Here is a 13602-nt window from a genome sequence, read left to right as displayed (position 1 = left end):
CCTTATCAGCAGGATTTTGCAGTGTACCAGCATTTCTGATCTCTGATGGAGTTTGTGCTGCCTTTTGAGCATGTGAAGACCTGCTTTTTAATGAAGTAAAGAGAGGATATATTCTTCAGAGATTGTTTTTACAATGCAAATGTTTTTACGCTCTCCTTCCAACCCGCTGCCCCTAAGTGACGTGGGAGACTTGCTCAGGTGGAAATGCAGATTTTCCTTCAGGATTGCATCCAACAGGAGGTCTCTGTGTTGGGTGGGGAGAGCCAGTGCCCAGCACTGAGCCGCAGCAGCCTGTGACACGATGCCCCGGATGGGTTCCAACCATGCACTCGCTCATGGAGCACATCCAGCCCTGTGGTGCTGCCGAGTCTCCCCAGCATTGTAGGGTCAGTGCCTCCTGCCCTGACTCCCATCCTTCCTCGGCAGGGAAGGAAGCAACTTCTCAGGCCTCATTTAGTCCTGGCAAGCAGAGGGGCAATGTTCAGGCTGGCAGATGTGCAGCTGCTCTGTGGGCAGGTAGCAGCTCTCAGTGGTAAACAGTTTGCAGATGAACTGGAAAACTGTGCTGTTCAAGGAGTTGCAGAGCAGTGCCCCTGGAAGATAGCTTAAATATGGCCTGTGGCCAAGGGGAGGCTGGAACTGAGACAGAGATTCATCACAAAGATGTCAGCTCCAGCTGCAGGGGCACACGTGGACTCCTGGCCATGGCATTTGCTACCTGCCCTCAGTGGCCTGCTCATGCTGGCCCAAGCAGCCAATACAGCCACATTTTGTGCTGCGTTCAGGAAGAAAATGCAAACCTATCTGGAGAGGGAACGGTGAGAGCTCTGAACCATATGAGTATGGACGGACAGTCTTCACTGTGGGCAGTGACCTGATGTGGAGGTGTGGACGTTCGTCCCGATGACTCCAGTGTGGGAACCTCCACTGGCTGGGGCAAGTGGCTTCTGCTCAGGGTTGGAAATTGCATGGTGCATCATTCAAGGGACAGTAATATGTGATCTCTTCACAAGAGGTCTTCAGGCTGTTGGCATCAAGAGACACAAGCTCCTGCTGAGAAATGGGGACTGTACTGCCCGTGTTGCTGTGACACCCTTTACAAATTTTTTAATTGCTAAAAAAAAAAAAGTCTGTGGTCATGTGAACACAAGTGCCTGCAAATAACCTCTCTACACAGCTATGTGGAGATGTACAAAATGGCCCATCTAGGACAGGCTGGGGGCAGCAGCCCCCCACAGGTTGAGCTGTGGATGTGGCCCCAGGGTCCCAGCACACCCCGCTGGAAACCAGACTCCAGGGCACGCTTCCCTGTTGTCCCCATTGGTGACAGTGACCATTGCGGGCTGCTGCCTGTGACTTGTTTTGTAGAAATCTTGGTAAGATCAGAGATGGTGAAGCAGAAGCTGGGGGACGCAGGTTTTTGCACCTGGTCCGAGTGCCTTGATTTGCAGTTTGTGTTCCCTGCGGTGGAGAGAGAGCATGATCTGATGTCTCCTCTCTGCATGTCCCCAGTGATTACAGTGGGACCAGACCACTGGGGCAAGCTAAGCCATGTGCCTATGTTTGGGTAGCATCTCGACCCCTCGGTACTGGGTACGGTCCCACCACCCACAGATGTCTGTTGGGGATTACACACCGCAGAGAGTCTGTAGGACTGGGTCTTCAGAGACTGCTTACTCCATGCTTAAAAAAAACCACAGTTACTCATTTAATTTAACATAATGCCTGAAACAAGCACAGGAGAGGCGTAGAGGATAGGGAAAAGCCCAGTGCGTCTCTGTTGGCCTCGTGCAGGTCCCTGTGAGAATTACAGTGAGCAAGGGCATCAAACTCAAGTCTCCCAGGCATTCTGCTGGAGCTTTTCCAAAGCCTGGCAACCAAAGTGCAGGACTTGGCACGCTGAGCTCTGTCTGCACCAACTTCAGCCCGTAAAGCACATTTCTGGCAGGAGGCTCCAGGCTCCTGTGAAGCCTCTGAGTTACAGTGTGGCTGCAGAGGCACCTTGAACAATGTCCTTGCACAGCAGATATTTGAAGTTTATGTGTTTCATATAATATTATATTAAGGAGATGACAATTTTACTATCATTACTCTTTTAATTGAACAACCAGAACAGAGTGCAGTTAGTAAAAGGCACTATATGAGATTGAAAGTTAGGTTGTATTGCTATCTCCCCTTTACACGAAGCATACCTTTGTCAATGTTTTTCTGTGTTGGACTTGAGTATCAAGCCCTATTGTAAAAAACAGAATTTAATTGAACTAAGATGAAAAAAAGTCACGTTTTTATCAAATACTCACTACAGACATTGGCAGAAAGTTGTTTTTCTCAGTTTTTAGTCTTTGTTATGTACCTGGTGCCGAAACATCTGTTCACTGAAAATTGCTCTATTGCCCTTTACAGTAGGCTTCATAATCTTAATTTAACACCTGGGTCTTAAAACTAGTCACATAGGCTGCTTTTATAGGAGGTGTTTATGGTGCAGAGAGAAAGACTAGCAGATGTTTCTTTTCTGTGATAAGTGTCTAAGGGAAGTCAGACAAATTCTGCGCTAAAGGAAATACAGTTTTTTCACTTTGAGTTTCATAATTTCAATTGACCTGTGGTCTTAAAATATTGTAATGTATATTGATTGTTTCCAGAAAATTGCCCTTTTGGCAAAGTCTGCTAGCAAGTTAAAATGCAGCACAACTCTAGCAATTCTAGGCTGGGATCTTAACACTCGTACTGAAAATCGTAATGCTGAGGAGTTAGCAATATGCTTACAGGGTAATTTAAATCAATAGCTGATTATTCAGAAGAAATTTGCTAGCTCTGCAAAACTTGCAACCTTACAAATTGCTGAATGGTTTTCTCATCATAGTGCCTCACTGCCACTGAGAAATGTTGCCAGGAAATCATGTTTGAACAAACCCTTTGTTTTTTTGCTGTGGAGGAGTTAAACATTTGATGTTCTCCATCCCTGATCTCAAGCAGTAAAAAAAATATTTCTGAAAAAATGAATTCTGTACTGTGTAGGATGATGCAGGGCACTTGCTTGTTCCTAGCATCCTGCAATAAGGCATTACACAGACTGATCTTCATACAGCCCTTTCAGTATCCATTATATCATCTCGGCTGTAGTAGCAACTGCTCTGAGACACCTTAGTTTAAATTAAGTGATATGCAAATATGCCACATACTGAACTACAGTGTTACTGAATTAATAACAATAATTGAAGTAATTATTGAATTAAATGGAAGTGAGTTCTAAATATTTAAAATCAGAGGGAAAGGTAGCAGAGCTGTCAGAGTAAGTGAAAGATAAAGTGGTTCATAGATCTTTATGTGCTTAAAGCAAACCACCTGAGCTAGTCATTTACTTCTTTGGGATTTCTCCCCTTGGGTTTCTACAAGACTACATTTAATAAGCATGTACAAGTGTTACTTTTATCTTTAAGATCAGGAAAAAAAATTACTGAAAGAGAAAGGCATTGATCAAGGCAGTATAAAAATTACCCATGCATACTCTGTGTGTGCATACACTTATGTGGACATGGGTTTGTGAACAGATGCAGCTACAATCTTTTATACCTGTAAGCTGCTAATCAGCAGATCCTGACTGAAGAATTTGGCTAGAAAATTTTCCTGTCAAAAATGTGATTGCACTTAAGTCGGAGCATGCCACTGAAGAATGTCTGATTGAGTTAAACACTCAATTAAAGAAAACAATACACCCAGTTCCAAAATGATGTTTCAAAACAGAAGCCTATTGTTTAATATAGTAAATGCTCCTTCGAAAACCCTCAAATCTTTGGCCAATGATTTCAAAAGACTTCTTTTCCTCCACTATATTTTCCATGGGAGGTACTCCAGGGTCCTGCTCTGCTTACCCAGGGACAGATTTGATGTCTGTCTAACACTGATCTTCAAAGCAAGCCGCCCCGTCCGTGTTAACTTGCAGCCCTTCACCTCGGCCTTGGTCCACCCCTCTGTATGAAGGGAGGGTAATCAGCCATTTGTCCTGAAGGCCATTGCCAACCTAAACTGGTTAAGGCATCTAAATCTCTCAGAGTAAACTCAACATCTGTGTCATTTGGCAGTGCAAAATGAACCACTTCCCAATTTCTAGTCATGTAAGCATAGGCAAGGCATTTGAAAGGAGCTTACAGGACTTCATGTCTTTCCCTGTTCCACAAATATTATGTTAAGTGGAGTATAAAGCCATTGCTAGCTACTGAGTAATACCTGAAACACTTCTGCATCCCTAGATGTGCCTGTGTTTTTCTTGTTCTTCTTGGAAAAAAATTAGATTAACTAGGCATATGCTAAAATTAGATGTGGTATAGCTACTCAGGTGTTACATCAGACTTATGAGTGTGCTGGTTAGAGCCGAAATCTCCAGAGCCAAGTGGTATTTTGAAGACTGTGTTTGAGTTAGCCTGTTTGAGTACATCGGGAGCAAAACTGCTGTAACTGAGAGCATCATTAGCACTGGACTGTATAGGGGTTGACTCACATGGTGGCCATAGGAATAGCTGGTCGTTAGCGAAGGAGGTGTTAGAGAAGCAAGAACTCCAGGGTGGCTAGAAGTGATGCTGGGGTACTCTGGCCAGAAACAATGCTGGGCATGACGTGCTGGATCATTCTGACATGGTGTTTGCTCTGTTTCTAGCAGGTGATAGGAATCAAGGCGTCTCCTGTTTTCACATGCCAGTTCACTGGCTGTGATAATCAAATGTCACATGAATCCTTTTGGTGGATGTGCACCCACTATCATGCATGACAGATGTGTATGTCAACTTTAGGACAAAGTTGTGCCCTGAAATCTCAGAGACTGAAGCCAGCGGGTTCTTGGTAGGAGGCGTTGCAGGAGGCAGAGGTGAAACCTGTGCACTGAGCTATTTGCCTGGTGGCCCATGGTGTTCAAGGCGCTCCTCACTACCTAGAAGGCTTTATATGGTCTTGGCCTGGGCTTGCCTTCCTCCATTTGAGAACTGGCCGCAGCTGAAGTCAGCGGAGGGTCTGATCCCCACCATGCTGTAAAGGGAAGATGCTCTCTGCAGTGGCATTGGATGTGCTCCAAATAGCCTGTTGGTGGTGGCCAGGGCACACGATGTGGGACTCATCCACTAGAGGTGTTGGAGATGGTGGAGGTCCTGTTCCACACCACCTTGGAGGGCAGTTTCTGTGGGTTTCTGGCTGGCTTAATTTCATTATTAATGCTGTGTCCAGAAATTGGGCCCCAGCTTCTGATAAAAGTACAGTGAGACTGGCTCTAGCAAGGAACAGAGATGGTTTCAATCATCCCTGGTAGAAGCGCTTGACTAAGGTCATCTGTGCTTTAAAAAAGACAATCACATGTAACCAAACACTGGCATGCATGTGCCATTTGTGAGGTGAAAGGTTTGCTTACAGGATGCGAGCTGTAAGAGGAGCAGTGATGCTTTTGCGAGAACTGAAAAAATGTTTCAGTCAGCGCCACAGCAAGGAATTGTCCAAGGGCTGTAGCTAGAGAGAGTATACCACCAACATATAGAAATGCCTCCCAAACTTTCAAAATGGAAAGAAAATAAAATCGGTTGGAATCTTCTTATTCCACTACTGAGGGAGGCTTTTTCTTGGTTTCCTTTAAGCTATGTGATTTTACTTAAAAATAGAGATAAAATTTTCTTCAGTTTTACCCTTTGGTTTGAAAGCTGGTGTGGTCCTGTGCACAGTTAATGACTTGGGAAGATCACAAAGATAAGAAAGAGCAAATGTGAAACCAGCGCTTTTGAAAGCCATTTTACATATGTTGGATTCACACTACTGAGGTAATGCAGAGCCAGTATTGCCTGTTTCTGGGCTTGATAGAGAATCCTAAAATGGAGAAATAACCCACAGTAATGTTTCTAGCCACCTTGTGCAGTTTTCTCATGGGTCCCCCAAAGTTCAGTTTGGAAGTTTTGCAGAATTCTAGAAATGTGATGATTCTTCCAGCTGTTGTGCTGCATTTAGAATAAATTCTTTGCTCTTTATCATCTCCCAGCAGGCAGCCATGGAGCTTGGGCTTTCAGTTTGCAAACGAGTTAGTACTTAAATTCTCTTCTCTCCTTCCCCAGCATTTTCTGGCTCCAGAGATTTTGGAATTCACATTACCATGTAAATGCTACTAAAGCCATGTCATCTGCCTTTCCTGAACATGCGGGTATTCAGGAGTAGAATTACCAACATGGGCGGTTTTTTCCTCACTTTAAGCTTTTTAAATCTGCAAGTAAATATAGTGATTTGATTTGCCAGCAGCAAGTATTCATGTAGCTTGATCAGATCTCAGGATCTTTGAGAAAAATCACATGCCATTTAGCCCCTTTCTATGCAGAGGAATTTGGACAATTCATCATTATACCGAGGGCCTTATTAGTTGACAGAAGGGTTAACTGACCTTCAAACAGGAACTCGACAGTTTGCCTGCAGGGAACATATTCCATGGCAAGTTGACTACTTAAGCACTTTCGATGTAAAGTAAAAACAATCTCTTGTGTCAGGGTATAATTCAAAGAACAAAGGACCATTTTGCTCAATTGTGCAGGCAGCAGAAGTTATTTTTGTCTCTTGCCTATCATATTCACATTGTACAAGAAAGTCGTTTTGTTGAGGAGGGATTTGTTCTGCTGAGGCTCTTTGTGTAATTTTTGAACTGAAGACCACCACTGTGTTTTGGCATTGAAGCAAACAACATACAATCTTGAAAACGGCTTCGTGTTTTGCCCTTTTTTCAAGGGGGCATGTGCTTGGGGTGTGTGAATTGATTTATGGACCTTTTGGAGCCATTAAGCTCCTTCAAGGATGCCTGGTAAATGGATGTCTAAGTGAAGGCTTTTATCGGGTATCACAGTCCTTTTCCTGTTTAAGGAACTGTGCTTGACCTGCTTCAGGTGTACTCTGCCACAATGGTAGGTAGATGACCTGCATATTTTCAAGGCCTCTCTTTTTGTTCTTTGCTGCCATCCCTTTATTAAAAGCCTTGCAGGTTGGTAATTTCCTCTGCTGCTGTTGCCTGCGTAATTAAGGAGGAGGAGAGGTCAAGTGGCAGCCCCGCTGCATGGAAACGTTTCTCCTGATAGCGTTATTGTGTACAAAGTGTGTCTGTGCTTTTAGAAATGACCGCGCATCAGTAAGTTAATTGAGTAACTTCTCTTTATGGTGGGTTAGTGCCAAAGAAGTACATCTTTATTCTAAAGCTTGTTAAAAAAGGGTGTTGCCCAAACCTTATCACTCCAATTTGGCAACCACCTGGAGCCCCTGGGTCTTAACTGACTAGCATATAAAGATAGGTAGGTGTTCACAGTTAGAAAAATAAAATAAGAATGTAAGTCCATTTCAGGAAGGTGTGAATACTAACTCCTGAGTTGGTTCTCAAAGTGTGAAATAATTAAAAAAAAATATCTGTTAATCGTCCTCATCCCCACTTGATAGTGACAAACAGTGTGTAGGCTCTTTGTTGTTAGCACCCTGTTGTAGAAGACTTCTTTCTTCTCCCTCAGACAGGGCTGCCCATGACCTTGTTCTTTGTTCTAGTCTACTATTCACTGCCCGATTTTTTTCCCATTTTCTGTATATGCAAACCATCAGCCCCGTGCAAGGCTCCTCAATGCATGTTGTGGATGTTTTCCCACCATCCCTGGCAGGAGTATTTCCTGAGCCAGGCCCTGTACCTCTGCATAGAAGATCTCTTAAGGGCTGTTACTCCATAAATTTGTCGTGTTCTTCTTTGAAGCCACCTCAGCTTTTAGCACCCGCAGTTTCTTGTGGTAGGGAGCTCTGCCACTTAACTAAGTGCTGTGTAATCAACTGTCTCCTTTTATTGTGCTGTTTGTGGGAGGTGCAGGGAAAGGTGGTTGGGTTTTGATCTGCTGCATTCCTCAGGTGATACCTACTCCTGTGCTGGAGGAGACAGTAAATGGTTGTTCCTTGTTCGCGTCTCCCATTTCACTCATGTTTTGCTCTTAAACCCTCTGCTATGTGCCTGCCTGTTGTTTCTTTTCCTGTCTGGAAAGCCTTGCTCTACTTATTCTTGTAGGAATGAAACTGGGATCTTTGTCTTCAGTTGCTCTCCAACTGATAACCAAACGTTGCAAGAAGTGTCCTTCCTTGCTCCATTATTGTGCCTGGTTTTGAGACGTGCAAATCCTGGTCTCCCCTAGAGTTATTTCCCTGTCTCTCTCCACTTTCACCCTCAGCCCTGGTTCCCCCATACCCAAGCAGACACATCCATAACTAGCTTTTTATAATCCAGATAGGGACCACTTCTATACTCATTTCACCACTTCATTATAACTGATTTTTTTTTTTTCTCCCTGCCAATGTCACTGTCATTTCCCTCACCATAGCCTTCACACATGCCTTTTTCTTCTTCCAGCATGTGATTGCAACCCTCGTGGCATCCAGACCCCGCAGTGTGACCGTGCCACTGGGCAGTGCATCTGCAACGAAGGGGTGGAAGGGCCGCGCTGCGACAAGTGCTCCCGGGGCTACTCGGGCTTCTTCCCCAACTGCGTGCCATGCCACCAGTGCTTCGCCCTCTGGGATGTGATCATCAGTGAGCTGGCTAATAGGACCCAGCAGTTCCTGGATAGGGCTAATGCCCTCAAAATCACTGGAGTCACTGGCCCATACCAGCAGACACTCAACACCCTGGAGGAGAAGCTCAGTGAAATTAAAACTATCATCACTCAAAATCCAGCTGCCGAGCCCCTGAAGAACATTGGGAATCTCTTCGAGGAAGCAGAGTGAGTACAGTTGCAGTTGTGTCTAGCGTGGGAAGGAGTGGGAGTGCCAGTGACATGGGATTTACTTGAGTGACTGATATCCCCATGCTGGGCTGGGGACACCCTGGCTCTGCTCCTCCAGCTGGGTGAGGTACACTGCAGCTCCTATCACTCACTGGTGGAGCACCTCGCCGTGCTCAGCACCAGCAGTAAGCATCCGTCCCACAAGCAGAAACCTGGCTGGGGAAGGTAGGAGCAGTGCAGTTACCATGCTCTGGGCAGGGGTTGTCCTGCTCCTGCTGCACACCAGGCAGCTAATTACCACGGAGCCACTCATGCTTGCCTTGCGCTCCCCCGGGGCAAAGGACAAACACTGCTATTCTGTGAGAGAATGAAGAGGGGAGAGATTAAATTCCTGGATTTCCATGAGTAGCTGATGAGTTGGAAGCTTGTGCTCCTTTCTGCACTCTTGAGTGCGTGTGGGGGGAAGCACCAGCTTTATAACAAGGATTGTTTCCATTTTTCTCAGGGTAGGAGGCCTGTATTTTGTTTTAGGGCTAAGTATACAAAAGATGGTAGTTTGTGCTTTTGGAGATGGGACAGTTTAACATCAGGTAGGATTACAGATGCTTTCTAGCCCTGTGTGCAACTGCTTGAACTTGCTTGTGCATTGTAAAGGGGACTGCACAAAGCAGAGGGCCAAGGATTAAAGCGCAAATGTCTCAATTAAGGATATGCTTGTGTCCTGCAGCTCCCTCCCTCCATCTGGAGAGCTGGGGGTTGCTGCTAGATTTGGGCTCTGTGTGTACTGAGGGAGGTCAGAGCAGCTGAGGAGCTGCTTTTACCTAACATACGTATTTGTATGTATCTGTTCTTGCTCCTTTCTGGCTGTATAGGAGTACTGGGCTCTGGTGGACTCCTGGAAAACAGCAGGCTGTTGGGCTATCCAGAGAGCTGTAAATTGATCATAGAGCTTGAATACTGCCTGATTCTTTCAGAATGAGGAAATGCTGTGTTTGGTGGGATCACCATGGATTGGAATAGCTTCCTATGCCAACTTCTGTTCTGCAGCAGCATTGATGTGTAACATACACTTGCTTTTCCTTTTAGGGTTATCCCACTAGCTAAAGCCTGCTCCGTGGCTCACTGAGGCCATGCTGAATTCTGAGGGCGGGAGGTTTTCCTTCATAGCCCTAAAGAAACGGCTGGTGAAGAGGGATCTTTACAGAGGAGTTAAAAGAATCCATTGTGTTCAAACTAAGGCTTCCCCCCCCCCCAGTTTCCTGAAGTTCAGATCTGTCCCATGAGCTTGTAGTAATCAAAACTGCATTTGTAGCTGTGTGGGATGGGAAGCAAATTATGTATGGATCATAGTAGTCAACTCTGACCTATGCAGTTGCCATGGTACAAGAGCATTACACCAGTCCTCTGGAATCTGACTCCAGTTAATCTTACACAAAGCAGCTGTTTTCTGAGCAATTTGGTGCTTTGAGTTTATAAACATGCTGTAGATTAAAAAGTAGTTTTGTATGATAAAGCAAACAAAACAGTGTTCTAGGTAGGCATGTTGTTACAAATCACTTACAGCTCCACTGAGAGAGGACAAGTCCTGCCGTGAGAGAAGCTTGGCACAGCTCTAACCACCACTCTTCACTGAAGTGAAGCACCAAGGCTTACTACCCTTCCTCCTCCCCCTGTTGAGTCCTGTGCCTCTGTTTTACAGAAAACTGACAGCAGATGTTACAGTTAAGATAGCTGACATAGAAGAAAACCTGTCAGCCTTAGCAGTGAAGAGCAATAGCACAGACACTGACCTGAGCATGCTGGAGACAGATGCCAAAAGCCTAGACCATGTGGTGAAAGAACTTGCAGAACAGCTAGAGTTCATCAAGATCTCTGATGTTCGGGGTAAGTGTCGCAGGGAGGGGGAGAAAGCAGTGGGGTAGCTAAAGATTTAATTAGTGTATGGTTTTAAATACCAGGTTAATCTTCTGACTTGTAATAAAACTCAGTTGCTGGGAGGGCGGCTTCTTTCTGTGCATGGGCAGAGTTGCTGATGCAGCAGGAATTCTATTTTGCCCCCTTGCCCCCTCTCTCTCCCTCTGCACATTGCAAAGCCAGCTTGAGTTCGTGGAGCACAGAGTTGTCTTAAAGGCTCTTGATTAATACATTTTAGACGAGTTCCAAGTTCTGGCAGTTCCAAGATCTCCCTTGCTTTCCCCAGTCTGTGAAATTGCTGTTTCTGGTTGGAAAAACTACCTGGGTCTTGGTGACTAAGAGCACACCGTAAGAGCCCAGTTCTTCTGAGCCACCCAAGCCTTGTGTGCCCATCAGCACACTGAAACATGCCAAGAATCAAAATTTGCTGGAGAAAGAGGAATGTCACCGAATTCTTTGGAAATTTTGAAAGCTGACTTCATTGCAGCTTGAAACAAATTTTTTTTTTTTTTTTTTAATTCCTGCTTTGCAGGAAGTCTGAGGTTGTTTCCAGTGAACATGGGATTTTGCAGAGCGAGGCAAGTAGGATGTAGAACAGGGGAGTCCCCAACTTGTGGCATTCTGCAGAGGAAAGCTGCCCTGAGGTGCAGAGTGTTGCCACCCCGGCAGGGTCCCTCACACCCTCTCAAGGCCTCTCCAGGAGTTGTCCAAAACTTAACAGTTCCATAAATCAGCATCTTTCGTCAAGCAGTTGTTTCTTGGGAAAGCTCTGACCGGTTTCCAAGCAGTGACTCCATAAGCCAGACATCCTAGGGCTAGCAATAAGAACTAATGGGATAAGTGAATCCTTAGAAAACAGGCTGTTGCCCTATAAACATAAAAGTGTGGGTCTTCTTTTGCCCTCAGGGCAAGCAGAATTCAGTCAATAGGGTTAGAGAAAGGCTTAACTTCAAAATCCAGCAAACTTGACACACTGTCAACCAAGCAAAAAAAATGAACTCCCCCCCCAACAGGCCAAATTCTGTCATCCTTGCAATGGCATGGAATACAGCTGCAGAGGCTAGCGTTTCATTTAACTTGATATTCGTATCGTTAACCCTGATGTGTCATCTGCCAACCTCCATAGTATAAATTACTTTGGGTTACTTAACAAATTTCTGAGCAGCTCCATCTGATTTCTGCAGGGGCCTTGGATAGTATCACCAAGTATTTCCAGATGTCCCTGGAGGCAGAGGAGAGGGTCAATGCCTCCACTGTTCACCCTGATAGCCCCGTGGAGCTGTCAGCGCAAACGCGGCAGGAAGTGGAAGACTTAATCAATGAGAAGGAGGCCCAGTTCAAGGCTAAACAAGAGGAGCAGTCACGCCTTCTGGATGAACTTGCAGGCAAGCTGCAGAGCCTGGATCTCTCCGAAGTGGCTGAGAAGGTACGCGGCTGAGAATCATTGGTATAAAACCTGTAGCAAAAATGAAGTCGGGTTTGTGAAGAAGCAACAGGTGGGGAAGAACTGTTTAGGGCTTGACAGTGTGAGATACGCAGTTTGTTCATGAAAAATGCCCATTTCTTGGATGATGGGGTATTTTGCAGGCTAGAACAGGGCTGTTTAATTGGTGGGCTCTGAGACCTACTGGCTTTCAGGCACCAGCCCTTCATGTTGGTCTCCCTCCTACCCTTCCTAGCCCAATAGAGCACCCATCTTTTCTAACACAGAGCTCCCACGTGCAGAAAAGTGTAGCGAGTCTGCTGGACTGAGAACCATCCTCTTAAGCCTGTCCTCAGTTCACATGCTTGCATTCTCTAGGCTCCTCTCTCCCTTTTAGCAGCTCCACAGGGTACATGCTATGCCTTTGCAGTGCCCAGCCAGGCAGCGCTTCACTCGCACTGATGGGCCACCCTCCTTGGCATCACCACCCTCCCATCCTCCTTTGTGAGACAAAATAAAACTTGCAGAGAGCTGGAGTCAAAAGGGCATTTTCTCTGTTGAAGCTGTCTGCTCATCTGTAAATATGATCAAGGGTGGCTTTTTCTTGGGAGAGGCTGGGTGTTCCCTCAGTTTTGCTTTGAAGTCAGCCAGCTGCATTCAGAGAACAATCCCGCATGAACGCAGGCTGCAGGGGACTGCTCATTAACTCCCCTGGGCCGGCCAGGCCTGTGTTAGAGGATGTGTTCTTCACATGCTGAATTGTCCCATCCTTTATAACCCTGGTCATCCCTCCTGACGCCCCCAGCCCTCCTCCTTTCTTGGGAGGGAAGAAAGAGGCATCTTTTTGTTTGTTTCCCTTCCCCTGCATTCCTGCCTAACTGTTCTTGAGGACTGAAAATCTTGGGTAGATGTTTATCAGGGCCATAAACACGGAGTTGCTTGGAGGTGTAATCACGGGACAGCAAAAAAAGTCTTTGCTTTCTAGCTACTGCTGGGTTGCATGCCAAACAGGTAAGAGGGACTCATTTACACTTCACAGGAGGCAGCTGCAGCTAACTTGGCACAGCCCCTAGTTTTCCCAGAGAGGTTTTTTGGCTGCAAAGTCTGTCGGTTAGTGACTATCATTTGGCAAAAGGGGTGGGGTGAAAAGGGAGAACCACCTCAAAAGACTGGGGAATTTTCCAATTTTCCCTCTGGCTAAAACAACTCCTAGTGATTTAATTGTCCAAACAATTGATCAAGCAGTGGATAATTCTCCCTACAAATGTTGCTGATTTAAACAGTTTTGCTTAAAAAAAAAAGTCTACCCTGATACTTTCTATGGGAACACATCCTTGACAACAATTCACAAATTGCAAAGTGTTCTGGAAAGATGAAATCGGAGCAAACATTTGGTGGAAGGGAATGGGACAGCTTTTTAAGGGAAATGAAAAAAAGTTTCCTGTTCAATGTGGAGCATTTCAGCTTCTTAGTATTTCATTTCTAGGGCATTAGAGCAAAGGAAAAGATAGA

General features: G+C 45.5%; 1 protein-coding gene across 1 annotated transcript in view; it reads left to right on the top strand.

Annotated features, from left to right (window-relative positions):
- The window catches only part of LAMB1 (laminin subunit beta 1), a 44499-nt gene that overhangs the window by 24628 nt on the left and 6269 nt on the right, over window positions 1-13602 (top strand). The window contains exons 24-26 of the mRNA XM_030013402.1: window positions 8381-8750; window positions 10453-10637; window positions 11852-12093. Coding sequence (XP_029869262.1) covers window positions 8381-8750; window positions 10453-10637; window positions 11852-12093 — 797 coding nt within the window. The remainder of the gene's footprint in view (window positions 1-8380; window positions 8751-10452; window positions 10638-11851; window positions 12094-13602) is intronic.

The sequence above is a fragment of the Aquila chrysaetos genome, chromosome 5, assembly GCF_900496995.4.
Source record: "Aquila chrysaetos chrysaetos chromosome 5, bAquChr1.4, whole genome shotgun sequence".
In the NCBI taxonomy this organism is placed as follows: Eukaryota; Metazoa; Chordata; class Aves; order Accipitriformes; family Accipitridae; genus Aquila; species Aquila chrysaetos.
The sequence above is the reverse complement of the archived record's forward strand: the minus strand, read 5'-3'. Positions and strand labels throughout refer to the sequence as shown.